This window comes from Anas platyrhynchos, chromosome 28 (genome assembly GCF_047663525.1).
Source record: "Anas platyrhynchos isolate ZD024472 breed Pekin duck chromosome 28, IASCAAS_PekinDuck_T2T, whole genome shotgun sequence".
In the NCBI taxonomy this organism is placed as follows: Eukaryota; Metazoa; Chordata; class Aves; order Anseriformes; family Anatidae; genus Anas; species Anas platyrhynchos.
Window position 1 is genome coordinate 3,556,376 of NC_092614.1, and position 24,041 is coordinate 3,580,416.

Below are 24,041 nucleotides of genomic sequence, written 5' to 3' on the forward strand. Positions count from 1 at the left end.
AGGGGAAAAATAGGGAAAGAGGGCTGACAGACTCTCTTCAGCCTCCCAAATCTCCTGCCTCCTCTCCACCCTGGTCAAAAGGGTGGACATGTTTGGGTGGGTTCCCAGATTCAGGACGGGGTGCTGCATGAATTGGGGGCCTCCCCCTGCCGCACTCACCGCGTTCATGTCGATGCCGTTGGTGTAGGACCAGGCGTGCTGGAAATACTCCTCCAGGCGCTGGCGGAGGGGGTTGGGGATCTGGTGGAAGCGGATGAACTCCTTCACCCGCAGCATCTGTGTGTGGTAGCGGGCCGTGCCCGAGTACAGCCGCTGGATGATGGCGGAGACGTTGCCGAAAATGCTGGCGTACATCAGAGCTGCAACAAGAGGGCAGGACTCAGAGGGCCATGGGGAGATGCATACCCAACCACCACAGACTGCAAGCAGCAGGTTCCCAAATCCCCTATTTCTATCCCCTCATCCTCTGTGCACAAGAGGCACGGGAAGAGGGAGATCGTCTCCAAAACCCCACGTGCTGCAGCCTGGTGGCTGTCCCCCCGCGTCACCCCACAGCAGCCCCTCCAAGCTCCAGGGCAGGGCCAGGGCCAGGCACTCACAGCCGATGAGCATGACGCAGATGGAGAAGATCTTCTCCGAGTTGGTGTTGGGCGAGACGTTGCCGAAGCCCACGCTGGTGAGGCTGCTGAAGGTGAAGTAGAGGGCAGTGACGTATTTATCCTTGATGGACGGGCCGGAGGAGAGGTCGCTGTCGTTGTAGCGTTTGCCGATTTGGTCGCCCAGGTTGTCCAGCCAGCCGATCTTGTGCTCCATGTAGGGCCGCTCCACGTTGCCGATGGCGTACCAGATGCAGGCCAGCCAGTGGGCGATGAGGGCGAAGGTGCACATGAGCAGGAAGAGCACGGCCGCACCGTACTCCGAGTAGCGGTCCAGCTTGCGGGCCACGCGGACCAGGCGCAGCAGCCGGGCGGTCTTCAGGAGGCCGATGAGGGTGGTGGTCTGCGGGGCAGAGCAGAGACTGCTCAGGGACAAGCAGGGGATAAATGTGGCCAAAGGTGTGTCTCCAGTCTATCCATGTCAGCTTTGAAGGCTAAAAAGGCACTTCTAGAGCATGAATCACTTGGCCTGGAGGTGACACCTGAAAGAGGCTAGGTGGATCGTGCCACAAAATGGACGGCCTCCCTCCGCTGACTGGGAAGGGAAGGAGCCCTGGGATTACAGGCGAGCAAGTGAGAGGAGCCAAGGCCAATCTCATGTTTCTTGATGGGTCCTCACCTTTTGTAGACCCCAGAATGACTGCTTTTCACCCCATCCCATGGGCTCTGAGCCATGGTGGGGCCTCCAGGTAGCACAGTAACAACAGACCCATCCCACTGCCTACATTTTGAGTCTGGCTTAAAATGCAAGCCCAAATTCACCCTTGCTGATGTGTGAGGCTGGTCCCTAAACTGAGCTCCTGGCCTGCTGTGCTGGGTCAGCCCCCGGCTGTCTCCCCTGCAAGGAGAGCGGGTCCAGTTGGACATCATCTTCGCTTATAGTAGGGTCTGCGTGGCTGCCTGACCCTTTGCAAATAAAAACCCAGCTTCCAGCTGCTTAATAAAAACCTGTTAAACATCCTTGCTTATCCCTCTGACCATCTCCCTGCAGACCTATCCTCCCACCGCTTGCATTAACCCATCCATACCCCTCTCGTTCTCTCCCCTAAATCCCTCTCCCCGTCCCTCCACGAGTCCTCTCCTCACCTCATCAGAGCCAGAGCGGAAGATGAGCAGGTCGAAGGGGATGGCGGCCACCATGTCGATGAGGAACCAGCCCTTGAAATAGTGGATGGCGATCTTGCCGGGGTGGCTCACCACCTCGTCGTTGATGTTGACGTAGGTGGTGCGGAAGTTGATGACAATGTCCACGATGAACATGATGTCCACGATGAGGTCGATGATGTTGAGCGGGTCACAGGAGTAGCTGCAGTTCCAGTGCTTCTCCTCCACCTGCTCCTCGTTGAGCAGAAAGGCGGCCGAGTAAGGGGTGAAGACGGCCGTGTAGATGACCAGCAGCAGGATGAGCCAGTCCCACACGGCCTTGAAGGGACTGTAGTGCAGGATGGTCCATCGGTGGATGCGCGGTGCCTGTAGCTTGTACTCAGGAAGGACGTCGGCCCCCAGGGACAGCACCTGCCAGGAGATGGGCATGAGAAGGACATGGAGACCAGGAGGGAGGTTGGACAAGGCTGGGAGCCCGGTGAGGGTTTCCCTTGTGCTTTTAGGGCAGCAGGGAGCATGCAGTGGGGTTTCTACACCTATTTCACTTCAGTTGCCTTCATGTGTGTCTGACCAGGAGGCCACAAGGTGAGGTGACCACTGTGGCTGGCACCAAGGTCTGCCTGGCTCCTCGGCCAGCTCTGTTGGCTGGAGGACCCTCGGGGCAGGCATTTTTCCACTTTACACCCTTGAGACCCACACTGGCAGGGAGGACAGTGCCTCCTATCGTGCCTCCTTGTGCCCTCAGCTCTGTGCCACCAGCCCAGGAGCTGCTGGGTGTCCCCACCACAGGGGACAACAAGCCTGGAGATGCAGTCCCGTGGCTGTGCCCCCAAGGGTGATGGCACGTTAAGCATCCTGCAAGCCTCGTGTGATGCCTTTCTTGGTCACAGCAGGACCTTCCCCTCAATGTCCCTCTGGGACAGAGGGGACAGCTGGGGCCACCCACAGCAAAGCCTGGCCTTCAGCAGTGCCCAGTTCCCATCTGAGCATCCTCAGGGAGGGGACAACCTGTGACCACTGAGGGGCACACACCATCTCACACACACAGCCAGCCTGCCGCATTGTCACACGCCCTGGATTTGTCTTTCCTCCTGGGGACACAATCCCACAGCACCGGTGAGTCCCCTCATGTCCCACTTTCCCCCTCCAGGCCCACCGCCAGCTCCTGGTGGGCTCTGAAGCCACCGTGGGGACACAACGCAAGGTTTTGGGGACCGAGAGGGCTGGGGCTGTCCTACTTTGGATGCTGAGATGGTGATATGAAGGGGGTTATTTGGAGTTGGGGCAGCCAGATCCTCCCTGCCTGTCTTTTACACTCTGTTGTCCTGTGGGTGTCCCCACAGTGCCCACCACCCATGCCACACAGAGGAGAACAAGGGGCATCCCCGCACGGAGGCCCCAGAAAAACGGTTGTGATTCGGTGCCAGCCTGCAATATCTGTCCCCGAGGAGAGAGTAGGACCCATGCCGATCCCACATCCCACCAGCAGCCCCATATTCCCTGAGGTGGTGACGGGCACCACCACGACTCTGCCAACAGCTCCGGAGGAAGGGCCGGATCCTTCAAGGCTTCAAGGTGCTACCCGAGGGCTCCTGCTGCTGTGACCCCGCACAGATCCGGCCCCACAGCCCCATCCCACCACGTCCTCAGCTCCTACCTGCCTGCGGCTTGCCCGGCGCCCTGGGTGGCAGCTGACCCGCGGTGAGGTCCGGGTGTCCCCCATGGGGGTCCCCAGCCCCATGCGCCCACGCAGCGACCGGCGCGGGGGGCGCAGGACCGGGGCCGCGGCATCGCCCGCGCAGGCACGCACGCGCTCGGCCGGGCGGGTGGGAGGCATGCGGCTGCGAAGGGCATTCGGGAGCCCAGCGTGGATTAATCAAACCCGGTCGATGCTGGGGCCCCCGTGGGGACGAGAGCGCCAATGGGGCCGCGGGAGCTGCCGACGTGGCCGGCGGACGGAGAGGGAGGGATAGGAAAAAGTGACTGAAATGCAATCGTTGCGGAGGGGAGTGAGGCACCGGGTGGGCTTGGGGAATGGTTCCCGCAGGGACAAAGCGATGCTGCTGGAATTTTTGGTCCCCAAGCTGAGATGTGTCCTGCAGACCCCAAACAGGCTCCAGCGCCTTGTGTCTGGGAAAGCCGGTGATGCTGCCACCCTTGTAGCCAAATTGCCCTGCCCTGCCCGGCTGGGAGCAGCTCGGTGAGGCCAGTCCCAAATCTGAGCACCTCGAGCGTTGTTCCCTGTGCTCAGATGCCTGCTGTGCGCACCTGCTCCTGACACCTCGCTCCTGCGGCTGGAGCAAGAGTGGGTCGAGCCCCCTTGGTTTCCAGGCAGGGATTAATAAAAAAAGGACAACCACAAAGATTTGAGGCAGAAAAGGGAAAAGAAACAACCTCCAGAAGAGCATCTAAAGCAACCCAGAGGGAGGGAATGCCTTCAGCCTTGTCCCCGAGGGCTGCAGGTGGCACCTCTCGGTGGCCTGGGTGGTTCAGGGGGTGTCTGAGGGTGGCAGTGCCGGGTGTCCGCCATGGTGACTCCACCGGGTGCACCTTCCCCCGTCCCCTTTCCCCTGCACTTACCGGCTTCAGCTGCAGCCGCAGGCTCATGCTGGGGGTGCAGGGTGCTGGTGCTGGGTGCGAGAGGTGGCCGTGGGAGGGAGGAGGAGGAGGAGGGAGGAGGGAGCAGGGTGCGTGTGGGCTGTGGGTGATGGAGGGGGGGCCCTGATGGCCCCGGCTGACCCAGGCCACTGCTTGCTCCCCATGGGGCTCAGGGCAGAGCAGGTGTAGCCCCATGCAGGGGGATGGGGATGAGGAGGAGGACACCAAGCTGGGGAGGGGGACACACCAGAGCCACCAGGAGACCCTCAAGCAAAGGGACTGGGCAGGATCAGGCCCATGGAGCTGCAGGCAGGCACTGGCCTTCCCCCCCTCTCTGGTCTTTACCCTCTGGTGCAAATCCTGACACCGCTCAGCACCTCCACCCCTCTTCCCCATCACCCCCTGACCACCTCCACCTCCTTCCCCCTTCCCTGGGGACCCGGAGAGGTGCCACCCACAAAATAGGACCCCAAGCCGGTGGCACTGACCCCGCAGCACCTCTGAGCGCCTCCAGCCATGCAGGCTGAGCCCGGCGCACTCATTGCACTTGTGGCCGACCCTCCTGCCTGCCCCGAGCAGCCACTGACCGCCTCTCCCTGCTGCCAGCCGGTATTTTTAGATGCCATCAGCCACGTCTCGCCTCTGTCTCTGCCTCGCTGTGAATTATTTAGAGGGCAGGAGCAAGGAGCTGTGGCGTGGTGGGAGGCATGGGGTGAGGATGGGCAGGATGCTTGGGTCCCCTGAAGCCATAGGGAGATGCAATGGGGAGGAGAGGTCTGTCCCGTCCCATCCCATCCCATCCCATCCCATCCCATCCCATCCCGTCCCATCCCATCCCATCCCATCCCATCCCATCCCATCCCATCCCGACACAGAGGCCACTTGCCATCCTGCTGCAGCCTTCGGGGCTGGTCCCCAGGTCTCTGCGGTCACCCCCAGATCAGAGGGGTGCAGGCTGACGGCGTCAAGCCAAAGCAGGGAACAAACCTAAAACCCATCCCATGCTGTTTGGAGAGAGCCCGTCCACCCCGCACGGAGGACACAAGGTGGAAAGATTCCTGGCACCAAGCTCCTGGGAGGGAAGATCTGCTCTGAAGGAGCAAACTGCCAAATCCTGGGGCTTTTTTGGGCTCAGATGGCTGCATTTTCATTAAAATTGCCCTTGGCTGCTCCTAGCAGTGGTGGGAGGTGCCCTTGGATGCATTTTGCACATCACGGCTCCCCCGTGCCTCAGTTTCCCTGCTGGTAACAGATCCTGACCAGGGCTGTGGGACGCAGCAGCACCTCCGACATGCACCAAAACGCCGCTTTCCCTGCTCACACCATGGCTCGGCACCTCCCCTGACCTTTTAATTAACTCGCTGCCCCAAAGTCATTATTTCCCCATGGGGAATTAAAAATATTTCCCTTCCTGTGCATAGAAGGAGGGCAGGCAGCTGTGGGTCACAGGCACCGTGGGCAGGTGACAGCAGGGTTGGTCCTCGCCACTTTGCGTCCTGTTCCTCCTCACACCCGTGCCACCACGTCCCACGGCCAGGGCCAGCAGGGAGCTCGGTCCCTCTGGAGACAGGGCAGCGCCGTGTGTTTGCCTTGTGGTGACAGTCTGGGGACACACGTGTCCCCTGTGGTGACAGGGTGATGCCATGTGTGTTCGCCACGGTGACAGCGCGGCGTCATGCGTGTCCCCTGCAGTGACAGTGCAGCGTCACACGTGTTGGTGACAGCGCAGTGCCATGTGTGCCCGGTTTGGTGACAGTGCAGTGCCACCTGCTGTCTCCCAGGGGATCCGTGGGGTCCCCAGCTGAGCACACGAGGGCCACTGGTGCCATGGGGATAACAAGAGCCTCCCCTGCAAATGAACCATGGGCACATGCAGGCACACGCGTGTGTCCCCTTCATGGCCACCATCATTCCCGTGTCCCTCTGGGCACAAATTACCCATAAAAAGTGATTCAGGAAAAAAAAAAAAAGTATATTAAAACATTCAGAGGAAAAGATGAAAATCAAACGCTGAGATGCTGCCCAGGGTGGAAACTCCAGGTATCATTGCCCTCTCCTCCCAAAGCCACTGGAATGGCCATGACCATGTCCTGGTGGCAGTGCCAGCACCCCAGTGCCATCTCAGTGCCCACGTACCTGCGTGACCTTCTCGGTGACATTCTGCGTGCGCTCCATCACCTTGTGGGGCGCGATGATCTCGATCTCGGTGGTGGAGCCCGAGCGGTGCTTCTCCAGGTTGAACTCCACGAAGTTGAGCGTGAACTGGGGGATCTGGCTGATGGTCCGGTACTTCATCAGGTCCGAGTCCGAGGTGGAGTTCGGGGGGTTGGGTTTGACGTGGGAAGCCTCTGAAACAGGATGGAGAGGAGCGTTGAGGAGGGTGGCGAGGGCAGGAGCAGATTTGCAGAGCTCTAACCTCAGTGCGGGACCACCACGGGGTGCCACCAGAAGGCACTGACCAGGCCATAAAGGCTTGGCTTCTTTGGGGAGGCTTCTGACGTGGGATGCCCAACCCAAGACACCCAAGGGGTCTGCTTTTCAGGCACATCACCCATCTTCTCACCATTAAACCTCCTTCAGGGGGCTCGGATGGGATGCCAAAATGCGGAGGCACCCAACGTGCTGTGCTACCCCTGAAGACTGCGGTGGGTTTGGGACCGGTCCCAACGAGACCCACCAGGGAGGGATGTCAGGAGCTGGCACGAAAGCAGATGAAGAGGAAGGTGGGCGTCCTCCACCCCTGCATACTCCAGCATGACCCACACAGCTCCTCAGTTCCTTGCTTTGGCTCGTGGCCACCAAAGCGAGCCAGGAGACGGGCAATGTCCCCACCCAGACATCTCCTCCACCCCCAGTTCTCCCGAAGAAGAGCTGTGGTGGGGTTGGGGTCACCGTGCTGCGGGGGCTGGATCCCACCTGGTTTTCCTCCCTGCCTCACCCTGGTGCAGGACCAGGGAGGAAGTCCCGGAGGCACCAGCTTGGTCTGGCCCATGGCAGTGTGTACCCACAGAGGTGCTTGTGCCCACACCCGGGGGTTCGGGAACATCCCCAACACCACAACCAGTCTGTCCCACCCCCTCCATCTCCTACGGCCAGGGCTGGGTTATTTTTTCAGTTTTTTACCCCTTCGATCCCCTACATTCTGACATCCCCTCAAGAGGTGTCATGGGCAGGAGGTGCCGAAGACCCCATGAAGGTGCCCTCCTGCTGCCACCCTCCTCCTGCCCGCTCAGCCCCTCTGTGCCGTGTCCCCTCCTGAGGTCCGTAACTTGTGACTATTTGAGGACCACGATCCCCCACCCCATTTCCTCAAGCCAAACACCGCATGCTGATCTCTCCCCATCCCCAATTATTGAAGCTTCCCTTGCCTGCCCCTCCACCTTATTTATTATCACATCTCTACAAGAACAAGAGGTGAAAAAGAAAGGTAGAAAGGGTCTCTACATGAACACGGGGTGGAGGCGCGTTTCCTCCCACCTGGCTGCTGTCCCCTCCACCTCCAACATGGGGACATCACTCACGGGGACATCGCACTGCCTGCCGACCCCTTCCCTCCCTCCTGGCCAGGTGGGATGGCATCGAGATGCCTCTCACCCAGGGCAGCCAAACACAACCTTACACGGTCTATGGCCCATGCGCAATGCCACCGATGCTCTACGACCTGCCTACGCAGGGAAGCACGCCGAGATCAGCGGGTTTGAGGGAGGAGACCCCACTTAATCTCCACTTTGCAGAGGAAAAAGCAGTGCAAGGTAAGAGACCTCCCCCCCCGAGACGTGCCGGTGGCCCCTGGGGCCGTCGCTCCCGCAGTAGGACCGAAAACTCCGGGGTTTTTCCCCTACCTGAGTTTGCCCTCCTTTCCCTGAATTTTCTCTGGAACTCAGACCTCGCAGCCTCAAAGTTGTCCAAGGAGGAGACCCTGCGGAGGCTGTGGAAGCTGCCCCCGGGGCGAGACCGAATGAAACCCCACGCAGAGTACGGCCCTCGCGGGCCCAGCGAGGGAGGCTCTTGTTTCGGGGACGAGTGTTGTAAGGTGGGGTCGGCCTCCAGGCTCGGCCTCCTCTCCTTTTCCAGGAGGGATTCGGTCTCTGACTGCACACAGTTCTCCTTGGGCGATGTCTTCAAGTCCCTCAAAATCAGGGAGTCGCCACCGGGCTTTAAGACAGCCGGGAGAAAGGGTTTTATTAGAAGGAGTCCTCGCGTGCTGGGGGGAAGGAGGGAGCTGGGGAGGTAAGAGGAGGGGCAGGGGGCCGGGAAGCGCTGCGGTTCCCCCGTTCAGCTCCAGCTTGGACCAGAACCGAGGGTGCTTTGCGGTGGGGGTGACCGAGCCCTCGGGGATGTGGCAGCCCCGGGACGGTGCCAGGAGCCGGCTCGCACGGCTGCGGGGCTGTTTGCAAGGCGTAGCTGGAAGCAGGCAGAGCAAAAAGAGAAGAGGAGACCCTAAGGGTGGGTTTGCCTGGAGCACCTGCCCTGCAGCGCTCTTTCCTGAGGTGTCCCCGTGTCCCACCACTGCTCCTGCCTTTCCCTCGCCCCTTGCAGGAGCTCAGGCCACCACGGCGGGTGGGTGCCCGGGGTCCTGTGCTGCTGTCTGTCCCGGGGAAGGGATGTGCTCTGCACCGGGAAGCCCTGGAGATGCTGCTGGGTTTGCAAATTCAGCCCTATGAGGTCCTCCCTCTCCTCCAGCGCCCCTCGGCCATTGCTAAAGGTTGCTCCCCGGGGACCTGAAGAGCTTCCAGCCTTTAACGGCCTCTGCAGCGAGGAGCACAAAGCCACCACCTTCTGGGGCAGAATCCTTTGGGTCCATGCAGCCATGCCCGTGGCTGGGACTGGGGCTTTGAGCGCGTGCCCAAGGCATGGTGCAGCACTCCTCACCATCCCCAAGGGCCTTATTGCAGGTTGTAGGACGTGGTGACCAGTGGGGCTGGCTGTCCCTGCTCCTGCCAGGCTCTCCCCGCTTGGACCAGGCTCCACCAGAGCAGTGGACCATCAGGACCTCAGGGCGCATCTTCCACGTGTGTGCCCCCAAAACGCTGCAGTGCACCACGCGGCTTCACCATGGGGCGCCCAGAGCCTTTAGCAGCACTGGTGGGTGTGGGACCAATGTACCCAGAGCAGCTGACAGCACTACGGATGCCTTCAGCTCGCCACAAGCACAACCTGAGAGAAGACATGCACCTCCCGCCTTCCCCAAGCTGTGATTTTGGGAAGCAGCTGTATCCAGGCTGTCCGGATACACCCAGCGCAGCAACCACCTCGTGCCTGGGGATGCCTCAGCAGAGCGAAAGCCTCCTGCCCACAGCCCCGTGCCTCGAGCTGGAGGGTTTCAGCAAACAACGCGCCTTTGCCCAGAGGTACCTCGAGCACTTCCAACAGCCAAGAAGACACTGAGAAGAGCAAGCTCTAAAGAGGTTCCTCCGGTACCTCCCCAATCTCATCAGATCGGCAGTGACAGCATCACCCTCCATCATGGTCCTTGCAGGAGGACTGAGAAGCCAGAGCTGCCTGGGCTGGTCCCGGCCAGGAAAATGGGGGGAAATATGCCATTTCGAGGTTTTTGCCTGCAAGCCCTGCCAGCTGTGCTCCCTGCTCACGCCACACCTTCTCCAGCTGCCACCAGCATCTCCGCGGAGGGGACATCTCCCCCGACCTCCGCCATCCCAAACAACTCGCCCTACGGAGCCGGACCTTCCTCCCAGCTCGGCACAGCTCCCGCTCCCCCCGTGAGCCACGGCTGGCCCTGCGGAGCAGCACGGTCCCATGCCACCGAAGCAACGCCGCCGGGGCCGAAGCCCCCCAGCAGCGGGTACGGCCCGAGCCACAGCAGCCGAGGGGGAGCGGGGATGGGGAGAGCGAGGAAGAGCGCTGGGTCCTGGCCTGAGGCACGGGCTCGTATCAGACAAAGGCTGCGGTTACCTTTCCATAGTCAATGGCTACTCCATCAAACTCACTGGTGGGCAGAGATTTCCGCTGGACTTTGAGTCGCCGCAGGGACGGGAGACTAAACTTCAACCGCCTACCTTGACCTTGTTAAAAAGAAAAACACAGACAAAACACAAGAGACACAGATGTAACCTAGCTGCACGGGATGGCCGCAGCGAGGCAGGTCGGGGCGGTGGCGGGGGAGCGGGCTGCGAAGGATTTCGGGTGGTTTTGGGGTACATGCGTGGGCCTTCCTCCTGCGGCGCTCACTAATCCCGCAGCAACGTGAGCTCAGGGCAGACCCTGAGCACGGCGGGGCTGCAGGAGACCCCGGCCACTAAGGATGCAAGACGGGAAAGGTGCGGAGCGTCTCTAAGCTGCTTAAAGCCACTTAGGGGATTTGGACCTGGAGGAAATCGAGCCTCTAAATCTCCTTGGTGGGACTCAGGGGAAAAAAAAAAAAAAAAAAAAAAAAAAAAAAAAAAAAAAGCAACAAAAACACAATGTGCAAAAAAATCCTACAAGTTAACAATTAGGAAAAGTACTTCCAGCCATTTTGTCCGGTGCTAGACCAAAGTGTTGGGTTTGCCCCTGAGGACAAGGGCACTGCCTCGCTGGAGCCCAGGACCAAGGTGAGAGCAGCTGGGGCTGCAAGGAGCAGCAGAAGAGGGTGAGGAGGGGAAGGGGTGGATGCAGGGAGGGACCAGCAGCAGCCACAGCAGGACCCGATGTCCCTGGTAGTGATGCCCAGCACAAAATCACTCGTCCTCCTCTGTGGCTGCTCCGCAGAGCAGACCATGACCCTCAGGACTAAATTCACATCCTGGACCAAAACCTTCCCTGGGCAAACCTCGTCAGCAGGGCCAGGAGCTGGGCAAGGCTTGGACCAACTTGGCTTCACCCTACACTAAAAACAAAGCAGCCGAAATCACCATTAGATGAGCCTCTGGCTGACTTTCCCTGCGTCTCATCCCTCCACTGGCGGCAATACCTCTTGGCAGAGGGACGCGGGATGCAAAATAAGCTCCAGAAAGGCACCGTCCTCTGGGAGAAAGCAGCATAGTGTGGAGCTGACGGGTTTTGGCACAATTCGCCTCCCCTCACTTAACCCCAAAGCACTGCCGAGCTGCTCGGTGTCAGAAAACCCACGCACAAGGGGCTGGTCCGGGCTGGCACCCGCCTCTCCCGACAAGGCTCCTTGGGGTGCGCAGGGAATCACTCGGTGCTGGCTCTGTTTGGGCACCTTCCGCAGCCAAACCCAGACCTCGGGGGATGTTCAACGGGACGGGAACGCGTCATATGTCGAGATGGACATATGAGAGCTGGGAGGCAGCACCGGTGCTGGTATTTAGGATGTCTGCAGCAGTTCATGCACGGAGGCTAACTGCTCTTGTCGCGATGCACCAGAAATATAAACCTATAAACCTCTCCAGTTTACAGACACAGCAGGATAGACACACACCCACCGCATAGCTCTGCTCGTCCCCTCTGCGTATGCTTGGCCTGAGGATGCTCAAAACCCAAAACCACACACAGCATCCCCACCGGGACCTGCAGCCGCGCACGTGAACCCCTTCGTGGCACCGGGGCTGTGTCCATGCACCGAGTGTGAATGCGTTAAAAACACGTTACACTACAAAAAGGGCAGCGTGAAGGGGCCCCGCCAGTCCCCAGTGCAGCCCCAGCCCTGGCTGTGGTCCCAGTCCTACTGTGCCACCCCCAGTGCCATGGGGGGACAGACCCAGGCTGCTCCCACAGCTTTAGCCTGGTTCCCAAATGTCCTGACGCAAGTCTTCTGTAGCGCCCCACACCCCAGGTAGTTTTTTATAGGAAGATCTATGTAAGATTGTTCACCTGTTTAAAATACAGGTGGCTGGCACAGCAGACCCTATAGCAGGAGGGTATTTGGAAGCTCCACCTCTGCTTCCCATGGTCTGGTCCAACTTCGGTATCGTTTGGTACCCGCACCCCCTGCAGGGCCTCGCCACAGCTCTCCCTTTGCTCCAGCCTCCCCCAAAAATTGCTATCGGGTTTTCCACTGCCCCCCAAAAGCCCTGCAAAACCCTGGGATGAGCCTGGGACTGTGGGAAACAGCCCAAAGCTGGAGCAAGTTCAGGGCCATCCCAATGCATCCCTCGTGCGGTGACATCCCCATGGCACAGCCCTGCTGTTGGTGACACCAAATATCCCCCAGCAGTCGCAAAATATCCACACGTGGCTCCTGTCCCACGCCAGAGCCCTCTGCCCTGACCAACGCCGTGCTGCCTGCCCGCAGCAGGGACCCGAGGGGCTGCCACAAACCCCTCCCAGCATGAAACATCCAAAGGCTGGCAGCAAAGCAGGAGGTGTGTGGGCGAGATGCCCTCTCCTTAAATCTGCACCCTCCTGTGCCTGGGGTCCGTCCCCATCCCATCCCGAAGTCCCCAGCTGGATCAGGAGGCGCACGGCACACGGCGTGCCTGGGGGTGCACACAAAGGGCCAAAAAAGCCCTTTTTCCACCCATTTTCTTTTCAAGTGGCTCAATTCCCCGACCCGTTGGAGCTGCGGCTTTGCAGAAACGCAGCCCCCGGAGGATGCAGCCCTGCCTCTCCCCCCGGTGTCCCCGGTGTCCCCAGTGCCACCCACCTGCGCGCCAGCTCTGCGACAGCCGCTGGTGCAGGCTCCGGCCGGCGCTCTTGGCGATGAGCTGCGCCAGGTCCTCGAAGTTGAGGATGAACATGATGACCACGCCGTCCTCGTTCTTCACCGGCACCACGTCCACCAGGCACCGAAAACACGAGGCTGAGCAGAGAGACGGAGAGGTCAGAGGGGGACGCGGGGGGCTCTTCCCTGGCGCCCCCCCCGTGCCATAAAATGTTTTTAGCAGAACCGTGTTTTTTAAGGGATGCAATTTCCGAGGGGGTTTGGAAGGCCCTGCCACATCCCAGCTCCTGCAGACCGCATCCTGCCTTTGTTTTTTATTCTTTTTTTTTTGTCCCAGACAGTCATTTATATTAATGTACTTTAGACTAGCAATTACAGCGTGGGTAATTAAGAACTCCGAAAGTTTCCAGGTAGCAGTTCAACCTCATTAAGCGTGCTGCTTGCAATCAAGCCGCCGCTAATTGCCCTGCAGTCACCAACCAGCTTGGGGGGGACTCATTTTGGCCTTCTCCCATCCTGGGTCCAGGCCATAGGTGAGGGCAGCACCCTGGGGAAACTGAGGCACGGGGGGGACATAGGGGTGGGCGCAGTGACCTGGGAGCAGGGGGGGCTGTAGGAAAGACCCCAGTGTGGTCATGGAGCATGGGGCCACGCGGATTTACCCGCTGGATGCACGACAACCCCACGGTCCTGCTTGAGCTGCGGGCAGGTGCCAGCCTGCAGCAGGGGATCCCCAAATTCCCTGCAGCCCTTTTCCCGACGGGGGGATGCAGAGAGCTTCCCACCACCCTTCATTCCCATGATAATCCTAAAAAAGCCATTCCCAAGGGTGCAATCAGCGCGGAGCCCTTCCTTGAGCCGTCTCCTGTTGCTTTGGCACCGACCGCATCCCTGCTGCTGAAATCCCCCCGAAAATCCCCCCAAGCCCCCTAGAAGCAACAGGGCAGCGGGGTGGCACCGCAGAGGTACCTGCTGGGTGACAGGATAACCCCCTCATCACTTTGGGGCAATTTGGGCCATTGCAACAAGCACCAGCCCCTGCAAAACCACCCAAACCTTCCCTCCGTCCCTGGCCACGGTGATTAAAGGGGCTGGTGCCCTGCGAGCGGGGGATTAGCGGGGCCGGCAGCGCGGGGATGCGCGGCCACGCTCGGGGCCCGTCGGCCTTTCTGCGTGTAATTTTAAAGAGCTCAGGGCCTCCCGTAATCAGGAGCAGATGGCCGGCATCGGGCAACTTCCAAATCTGCCCTGACGTCAGTGGCGCGCGCACACACACAGGCACAAGAAGGGGAAAGAAATGGATAGGGTGAAATCCGTTTAAAGGGCCCGGCCGCCAGGATTATTCCTTTCCTTTCTTGATTTCATCGTTGTTCACCACGCGGAGGGGAAATCCACTTAAAAGCAGGAGGTGGGGAGGAGGCGGTCGAGGGAGGGGGGATTTTCAGCAGATAAAGGCATTTGGAAGGGACGCATGGGCACGCCGCGCTGACCCGCGTGCCGTGATACTGGGCATGGAGAGAAATGAACCCTTTTTTCCACCTTTTGTAGGTATTTCTGTAGGGCCTAAGAGGCGAGCGGGTGTCCTTAGGTGGTGGCACAGTCACGGAGGATGCGGTGCCAGCCCTGGGATGCTGCAGCTCTGCTGGCACATGCGTGTGAGTGTGTGGGATGCTTTCTCCTTCTCTGCTATAAATTTATTATTATTATTATTATTATTATTATTATTATTATTATTACTATTACTATTACTATTACTATTACTATTACTATTACTATTACTATTATTAATTTTTTCCCTGCAGGTTATTTTGAAGCATCCCCAACTTCCAAAGGACCAGAGAACTGGCAGGTCAGCGTGGCAGCCGTCAGCTCTGTGCTTTCCCATGCAAGGGCATCCCGATCCAGATGGCCTGATCCTGGCTCACGTGCTCTGCCCTGCTGCACGCTTCCCTTTCACTGCTTCATTTTTTTTCCTTCCTAAGCTCCTCCGCGGTGCTGGGAGCCTCTGAGCCACCGCACACCTTGTGGGGGCCGGATCCTAGCAGGGCCTGCATGCACCCGAAGGGTTAATCCCAGGCTGATGTCAAACAGCTGAAAATTGGGGACGTTAGGAGCAGCTGGGGCTCGGGTTGGGGCTGGGAGGCAGCTGGCACCTGTTGTGATCCCACAAATCCGGCTGCTGCTCCGATACCCCCCGCTGGTCCCCGGGGAATTGCCCTGGCTGGGGCAGGAGCCCTCCTGCGTGCAGGGAGCTCGGTGCCTGGCTTGGACCCGTGCATTAGATGGGAGGACATCGGGGATGGAGAGGATGGCTCAGCACCTTCCCTCGAGACGCAGCCAAATCCTCAAAGATTTGGGGTTTGGGGCAGCGGGGTGTGGGGTACCTGGGCACCCCGGGGCTGCTGCGGTGCCCGGTGCGGGTGGGCTGAGCCCCCAGCCCTGCGCTGCCGTCCTTGTTCCTCGATCGCCTGTCCCCATCCATCTGCCCGTCTCTTCCCTTCAGCTGTTCAGCTAATCTGTCTCCATCCGTCTAATTTTATCTAGCCGCCAAATGATCTCCTGGAGGAGTCCTGGGGGCATTCGCAACCTCTCTGCGCTTCGCCCCCGCCCGTGGGGCTGCCCACAAAAAGGGGTGGAGGGGGGGGGACGCGGCACGGGAACGGGACCGAGTGGCTCCCGGTGGGCTGGGGCAGGGAGTGGTGGCCTTGGGGACTCTGCTGGAATTTTATTTCCCTTCCCCAGCGCAGGCTTTTGGCATCTTCCCTCCTGCCTGGCAGCCGAGTGGTCCCTGGGGTGTCAGCGAGGGCTCTCCTGGAAAATGGGGGGGTGAACCAGCACCGGGGGGTGTCCCCGCACCGAGCTGGCTGTTGGCAATGAGGGTGCTGCTTTGGGGAGTCCCACACTCATCCTCCAAGATTTGACGGGTCTGCACGGACTGGAAAACAGCTCCTTCCCCAAACCCTGGGCTGGGTTCATCCTCCCATCACCCAGCATCTCCCCAGAGCCGAGAGGTCGGAGGCTTTGTGCTTTCTGACCCATCTCGTCTCCTGACCTTGATGAAAGCGAGCACTTAATAACATTAAAAATGTCATCGTGGGGCCCCTCCCTCCCCGGCCCTCTTATCCTCTGCAGCCACGAGCGGTGACTGTTTGCCCGTATCATCGGCATTAAACTAATCAACGGGACACGGGGGTTTCCGGGAGCCAGACACAAAACTGTATTGTTATGAATATTAAAAAAGCAAGCTATTAATCTGCCCTGGGAGCTCTTACCCTCCCCCGGCCGGCAGATTTAATCTGCAGGGTCTCATGGCAGAGTGGCTAAATCTATAGTGGCATTATATAACGGAGCGGAGGAAAAAGGGTGGGAAGGGCACGGAGGGGACGGGGCCGTCTCGCGCCCCCGAGACGTGCACAGGGCTGAGCCTTGCTCCCATCCGGGGAGAAATCAGCGCTAGGGCCCCGGTGGAAACTTCAAAGAGCTGCGCAGATTGCTCCGAGACCCTAAATCAAGCCGCCGAGGCGGGGTGGAAAATGCTGGGAGGCTGAGCCCTTGGGAAGTGGGTGTCCTATAGGGTCTGTCTGCTGGGGGGTGGCTAAGGGTGTCCCCCTGGCCCCATGTGCACCAGGAGAATGGTGCTGGGGATGCCTGTTCCTACCCTATTGAAACTGGCTGTGACATGGGACCAGCAAAAATACTGCTCGGGGCAAGCCCCTACAACCCAAACGACCTCATTAAGGGAGGTGGGACGATGCAGCACACCGGGGATTTCTGCTCATGGGCTGGGGACGACAGGAGGGGAAGGAGCAGGAGCACGGAGCAGCTGGGGGCACCGGGGAGCTGCCAGCACGAGGTGGCCGTGACGATCCCACCCAGCCTGGCAGGGCGTTTTGGGGTGCGGGTGGCCCTTCCCTCACTAAATCCCAGCTGGCCACAGGAATTAGTCCAGCTTAGCATGGGGCTGTGCAGCCAAAGCTGCGGCACCGACATCTCCCGGGGCTGTCCGGGCACCCCGAGGGCTCCGTCCTGGTGCCACATGGTGCCACCTCCCACCGGGGACACGGCAGTCGGTGAGGGTTGGGGGGGATTAGGGTGAGAATCAGTGCCAGGGCAGGGGGATCAGGAAAACCCTCCATGGGAAGCGCCCCCGGGGTGCTGGGGATGCTCTGGGCCTGTCTCTCCATTCCTGGGATGTCTGGTCCGGGCGCACAGCCCCCAGGGAGCTGCAGAGGGTGGAGATGTGTCCCTTCCAGCCCCGTCCCCCGACTGTGCCATCCCCGGGGCAGAGCTGGAGGCGCAGCACGGCCGTGCCAAGGAGGACGGCTGCGGCCCCGCAGTGCCAGACCCCCGGCAGCAGAGTGTTTGTCATTGCGAGCTGGGGATGTTTACAAGTCTCCATCTGGAGTCGGGCGGCGGTGGCTGTCCCCTTCCCGAGGTCAGGGCTCAGCTCTGCCAAGCCTGACCCTTAAAGAAACACGGGGCGAGCTGCCCTGGCTCGGCGCAAAAGCCGCAAGTTTTTGGAAAAGCCGACGGATTGAGCTGGGGCTGGGCCCTGTCACCCCGCCGTGCCTCCCTGCTGTCCCCTGCCACCCACGAGGTCCCCTGGGTCCCGCCTGCTCCTCACCACGGGCAGCAGGCTGCACGTTGCCATCTGTATGGCTGTGAGGAGTAAACGTGGCCGGATCCGTCCCCGTCTGCCTTTCTCGTGGGCTTCTGGCAGCAGCTGATGGAAAGAAGCCCGTGGCTGTGCTGCAAACGTGCCCCAAATGGGGAAGGAGGGGACACGGCGCCGGAGGGGACACCCCGCAGCCACCAGCCCCACGGGGAGCTGTGGGGGACATCCGTGGTGACACCGGGTCCCTGATGGCTCTGCGACCTCCTGAGCCCTTGGGGAAATCCCAGCCCACGGCACAGCGCGAGGCATCTGCGGGGCTCACCCCTGCCCCTAACCCTCGGGGGGACAAAACCCAGGCTCTGGACACTGTCCCCAGGGGGTGACAGGGACAGGGACGGAGGGGCTGCTGGCAGGTGGCTGTCCCTCCAGCTGTCTCGTCCGCACGTCTCCCCTTGCTGTCTCGCAGCCATCACATCCACGCAGATTTAGAGCCCAGAGCTCGGTGCCAGCTGCCGCCGCGCCGCCTGTGCCAGCGCCACCGTGCCCAGCACCTGCGGCCACCGGCACCGCTCGGGGAGGGGGCCCTGGGGGCTCTCACCGGCCACCTTTGGGGGACCTCAGCCCCTCACTGATGTGAGGCTGATCCCAGCCCCGGGCAGGTCCAGCCCAGCAGCGTCTTGCGAGGAAATCTTTTATAACCAGCTGCACGCTAACACCAGCATGGGTGTGATGTCCCCAGGGACGTGCTGGCCCCAAAGCACCAACCCCCATGGGAACCTGCCTGGACATGGGCACAGCCACCCGCCCTGACACCCATGGGTGCCCCGCGCACCCTGTCCCCCCTCATCCCCTCCGTTCATCCCTCCCTAACCCTGCTGGGGGGCTCGGGCAGGCAGGTTTAGGGGGGAGAACATCAGCTCCGGCAAACCACAAAAGCCAGGAAAGAAGCAGGCGAGCTGCAGAGCCGGGAGTACCGCAGTAATAAACAGCAGGTCGAGCCTGGAGATTGGAGCCGCCGCGATGAAAAGGAGGACGGGCGGGTTCGGAGCCTCCGCGGTCTAATTAAGCAGCAGCTCCCCGTAATGCGAGGGCCTTTTCTTCGCCGATAAGGCCCATTTATAATGGGCTGAGCGATCGCAGGCTGAGTGCTGGGGGGAGACAATTGGCGAGCGTGTTGCTGGTGGGGCTGGGGTTTAAAAATAGCCACGAAGGGCTTTCTTCTAGGCTTTGTTGTGTGTGTGCGTGTGTTTTTTTTTTTTTACCCCTTTTTTTTTTTTTTAATAAAAAAGAGAAGAAAGCAGCTCGGAGCGTTTCCGTGGCTTGGAGGTAGAGCAGGGCTCTGCGGAGAGCAGCGAGCATCCCACGAGCTGTCGGGAGCTCTTCAAGCAGGGGAGGACGGGGCTGGATCCTGCTACCAGCGGGGACCGAGCGGTCCCTGGGGCACCAAGATCCCAAACGGCCCTTGGGAAGCCGCCACCTCCAGCTCCCCGTGACCGTGGGGGCCAGGATTGCCCCCAGTTTTTCAGCACTGGGTTCTGGGGGCTGCTTTCTCTCCCTGCTCATCCTGTGCCACCGTCCCCATCCTGGGGAGGGGACGCGGAGCCGCTCGCCCTTGTCCGTGCCACGGCCACACGCTGCAGGGAGCAGGGGGACGGCGTGTGCCCGCTCCTCCTCGTGCCTTCCCAGCCACGCTGGGCTGCAGCCAGACCCCTTCAACCCATGGTGGCTCGAGGAGGGGGGGGACACACAGCCCCACCTGGATGCCAGCCCAGGAGATAGGGGCTGGGAGGGAGGCCAGGACACCCGGGTCCCTGCCCGGGAGATAGGGTGCGGGCCGGGAGCCAAGGCTCCTGCCTCCATGTTCCCTTCCCGGTTGTTTCTCCTCCATCCCGGCACGCTCGGAGCTGACAGCAGCGAGGTGCAGCCCCTTTCTCAAGCCCAGCCCCCAGCAATATAATCTGAAGCGATGGGAAGGCGCCGCAGGTTGAAAAAAAAAAAAAAAAAAAGGAAATACTTAATGTTTTCTACCTCTAGCGAGCGCCTGATCTCCTGAATTCCCCCCACTTCTGCCAGTCCCGGCCAACGCCGCTTGGCAGCATCGAGCACTAAATATTTATTTAACTTCCTGCAGTATTAGAACTAATCACTAGTATTTTCCATCAAAGCTTCATTTTCATCTTAGTGTAATTCCATCTGTGCGCACGCAGCCACATCCTGCTGGCTGGAGGGGCGGCTCCGACGCCGTACCAGCGCCGGCAGCCGGCTTTGGGGTGGGGGGTGGCAGAATCACCCCCCCACGGGGCCGCAGTCCCACCCCATCTCCTCCGTGGGCACCCCATGGGATCCTCGTTCATGCCATAGGGATGCTGCGAGTGGCCCCATGGCTCTGAGCTGTCACTGAGGGCTTGCAAACCCCATTCCCAAATATTCCGGCAGCTCCTTTCTGTTGCTCGAGGTGCCGCCACCACCAGAGCCCAAATTCTGGCCGAGCTGGGTCCATCCAGCTGGGACCCACCGTGGGGTCACCCTGGTCCTGGGTGCAATCCCAAAGCCCCGGTGCCATCAGACTCCCTTTGCCACCCAGCCCCAGCTTCAAAGAGCTGAAAGAAGACAAGGAGCTGGGGGTGCCCCATCCCTGCAGGTGCCCAAGGCCAAGCTGGACGGCGCTTTGGGCAACCAAAAGGCTGGTGGGAAGGGTCCCTGCCCATGGCAGGGGGTAGAATAGGACAAGCTTTAGGGTCCCTCCTACCCCACCCTGTGCTGTGGTTCATCTCAAACCCAGAAGGGTGACACCACCACGACCACGGTCCCCACCCAGGGACACCGATTCGCCCCACGCGTGCCGAAAGCATCTCTTACTGTCTTTGCGGTAGTAGAGGATCTCCAGCTTGCACTCCTCGGAGCCGAGCAGCGCCTGCGTGAGCTGCGCGATGGAGCTCTTGGTGGTGTCGGGGCCGGTGAGGAAGTCGCAGGTGCAGGGCCGCTGCATCACCTCCACCCGCGAGTAGCCGAACATCTCGCAGAAGCCGTCGTTGCAGTAGATGATGGCGCAGTTCTCCATCTGGGCGTTGGCGATGAGGAACTTGCGGTCTGCGGGGACGCAGCAGAGCGCGGGGCTTAGGAGGATGTGGGGACACGCGGGGGGCCCGGCTGGATGGGGGGTGCTGGGGACTTTAGGTGCCACCCGCTGTAGGGCACCCCGGGCTTGTGCAGGGCTGGGCTCCCCAGTGCCACCAGAGAGATGTGCTTAGGACGATTGCTGGCACCAGCCCACAGCACTCTGGGTGCTGCCCTGCTCTTCAGAGAGAGAAAATCCCCCTAATTTCCTCCAAATTGGTGACTGTGGGGACCCCTGAACAAGGGTCCCTGCTAAAATGCCACCGCAGTGCCCTGAGCCACCTCTCCCTGCTAACGCACGAGGACTCGCTGCTGTCTAAAATGTGGGCAATCTGTCCCCAGCAGGCATGGGGAAGAGCTGCAGAGCCCATCTCAGCCCAGGAGCTCATCGGGGACCCGAGATATCTCAGACACTTCCCACCCTTGCTCAGATTTGACTCAAGTCAGGCAAGAGGTAAGAGGAGGCGTGAGCTCGGCTTCTGCGGGAAGCCAGGCTGAAACCTGCCGCACTAATGATCCTCCGAATGTTTTATGGGATAATTGTGCCTTCGGGCTGGAGCTGAAATGCAGACCCCGCTGCGCTGCGTGGCCCACGTGCTCGAGAAGGCCGGGGCTCAGGTGGAGGAAGGGGGAAACTGAGGCAGGGAGCGGCAGATCCGCATCGCTGGGCTGGGGCCAAGCTGGTGTCGTGCCGTGGTGACTCGCAGCGCTGCTGAGCCTGGGGTGTCCAGCCTGGATGGAGCCCCTTCGCCCCTTTTCCTGGGGGAGACCCAGCCTCAAGCTTTGATTTTTCATTTTTTGTTTTTGTTTTTGTTTTTTTTTTTTGCTTTTCCTCAAGATCGGGGGGTGCTGGGCACCAGGAGAGGCTTTACTGGGCTGTGGCAGCAGGGGTCTATGTGCACTGATGGAAAAGGCTGCGTCCCCCCCTGCGGCACTCCCCCAGCCTTTGGCATCCTCCCGGGCTGGAGCCGGAGGCAGGTCAGAGCAGAGGGTCCCTTTGGAGGCTGCCTCCCGGCCCAGACCCCAATTAATCTCCCGGATTACCCAGGAATGGCATCTGCAGCGTGCGCGCGCTCCAGAGCCCCGCTGCTCTCCCGAGCCGAGCGCCGGCTTCACTCCAACGCGGAGAAACCTCGGCACGGCTGCGGCACCGGGACCTGGCGGGGTGGGGGCCCCCCCTGACACGTCGGGGCTCCCCTTAATGTCACCTCCGGAGTCCCTGGGGGAGCGGGGATGCCAGCTCCGTGGTCTCCTGCGTCAGCCCTCGGTGGCCCCTCGTGGGGGGCTCCCACCCTCGGGGTTTTCACCGCAAAGAGCACAAAACCCACATCCCAAGTGGGTTCCCAAGTTGCCTCCCCTGCCCCATCCCACTCTGCCCCAATCGCTCTGGCAGCACAGGGAAGGGATCCCCCCAAACCCTGCGCACCACCCGCGATAAACATCTCCCATGCAGTGCCAGCCCCGTGGGCCGGATCGGGGCCGTGCTGGCGCAGGACAGAATTGATGGCGCTGGCAGCGCGCCGCACCGAGCACAGGGATATGCCCAAGGCCGGCGTGGGGACGAGCTGGGCAGCCAGCTCTCCTTGCGGGTGTTTTTGCCCCAAAATTTGCTTTCTGCCCTGCTCACACCTGCAGGTTTGCCCTTGCCCTTGTGCTCGGCTGGGAGGGTGCCCCGGGCTCTCCAGCTCTGGGTGCTGCGGCACCCATGAGGGCTGCGGGGCAGGGTGACGGCACCCACAAACAAAGGAGGGTGAAGTGCCCAAGGGGGGCTCGTTTTGGTCTCCCCCAACACCTGTTACACACAGAGCTGCCCTAGGGGAATATTTTGGAGTGTGGCTGGCAGCGCGCAGGCAGGGAGCCCGCGCGGCCGAGGGGGCCTGGCTGCCTCCCCGCTGGCACGCCTCACCGCCTGCCCCCGCTGCCCCCCAGCCGCCGCGTCCCAGCGGGGGCTGATAGGATCCAGGGACAGTTTTTCTCGCTTCCCGTCCCCGGGGTCACGTCACTCACTGCCACAGCAGATCCCGCAGGGACGGTCGCCCAGCCGGAAAACTCTGACACCAGGGACAAAGCGCGGGGAGATGGGGTGCTGGGAGGAGGGGTGCACCAGCACCCCACCGCAGAGACCCAAATATAACTGGGAGGGGGGGGAATCCCGCTCCCCTCCCCTTGTCCCCAGCCCCATAGGGACAAAGCGGCCCCATCGGGGTGCCTGGACAAGGTGAGCGCAGCCCCCCGCTGCCTCTCATTCCCCCCCCCGCCGTGGCCCCCGACCGACGGCGTGCAAACCCCCGAGCTCCCCGAGGCGCCCGAACTCTTTGCTATATTTGACACGAAAAGCAGCCAAAAAAATTCATATAAAGGGATTACTCGGAGCAACAGCAAATGGCAACATTTCACCAGGGACGGCTGCCTCGGAGCAGCGCGGAGTTGAAGGCAAACAAGCAGCGAACCCGTCTGTGCCGCCGGACACCCGGCTGCCGGCCGGGCCCCCTCCCTGCCACCCCCGGGACCCCCTCCCAGCCCGGGGAGGGGGGGCGCGGGGGTCCTCGGTGTCCCCCTCCCCCGGCACCGCTCGTCCCCTGGTGTCGCCCTGTCTATAAATACCCGCGGGGACAGTGCCTGGCTGTCGCCCACCCCTCCGCCCCCCCCCTCCCCGGGGGGGTCACGGAGGAGCCTTTATTTCACCCTGCCGGTGGCCTCCCTCCTGTCCCCCCCTCTGCTCCTCGCCGCGCCCCGAAGTTTGGGGGCCGCGGGGGGGGGGGGGGGAACGGGGACCGGTACCGGGAGCGGGGAGCGGGGCGGGGTGGGAGGTTTGGGGGGGTTACGGTACTCACTTTGCCCTTCAAATTTGCGGATGATGGTGTCCAGGTAGGTGTTTTGGGGGGCCACATGGCCCCTGCGCACCGGCATCTCCCCGCCGCCCGGTGCGCCCTGGGCGCAGCGCAACTTCCCACGGGGGCGGCGGGGAGCTCGGCCCGGCCCGGAGCGGCTCTGCTCGGCACGGCACGGCCCGGCACGGCACGGCCCCGCTCCGCCTCACCCCAGGGCTGGCCGAGCTCTGGAGCCGAGCCGGCCCGGGGCTCCCGTGCTCCCGGCGGCCGGAAGGGGGAACCCCACCGCCCGCCCTGCCGCGCCCGGCCCCGGGCGGGGGCGGCCGGGGAGGATGAGGATGGAGGGGAGGAGGAGGAGGAGGAGGAGGAGGAGGAGGGGGGTGGGAGGTGGAGGGGGAGTGTGTGTGTGTGGGGGGGGGGGGAGGAAGGGGGGAGGCTCCGCTGGAAAGGGGGAGAAAAGAAAAGAATAAAATTGGAAGAGTAGAAATCCCCAAAGTGCTTAGTCACCGCTGTCCCGGCCCGCCGGGAGGTTCCCGGGTGGCTGTCGACAGCACCAG

At 61.3% G+C, this 24,041-nt stretch overlaps 1 protein-coding gene across 3 annotated transcripts in view; it reads right to left on the reverse strand.

Moving 5' to 3' along the window:
• Positions 1–23,790, reverse strand: part of KCNH6 (potassium voltage-gated channel subfamily H member 6) — a 30,966-nt gene extending 7,176 nt beyond the window's left edge. Inside the window, exons 1-9 of one of the 3 annotated variants that reach the window (XM_072028753.1) lie at positions 23,488–23,788; positions 20,396–20,626; positions 12,904–13,059; positions 10,272–10,381; positions 8,201–8,513; positions 6,495–6,706; positions 1,743–2,171; positions 600–999; positions 160–359 (exon numbers count right to left, since the gene is read on the reverse strand). In XM_072028753.1, coding sequence (XP_071884854.1) covers positions 160–359; positions 600–999; positions 1,743–2,171; positions 6,495–6,706; positions 8,201–8,513; positions 10,272–10,381; positions 12,904–13,059; positions 20,396–20,626; positions 23,488–23,563 — 2,127 coding nt within the window. In that variant the 5' untranslated portion in view covers positions 23,564–23,788. Of the gene's footprint in view, positions 1–159; positions 360–599; positions 1,000–1,742; positions 2,172–6,494; positions 6,707–8,200; positions 8,514–10,271; positions 10,382–12,903; positions 13,060–20,395; positions 20,627–23,487 lie in introns of all 3 variants that reach the window. The other 2 variants (XM_072028754.1, XM_038168849.2) reach the window with 2 other exon arrangements.
• Positions 23,791–24,041: the final 251 nt, after the last annotated feature.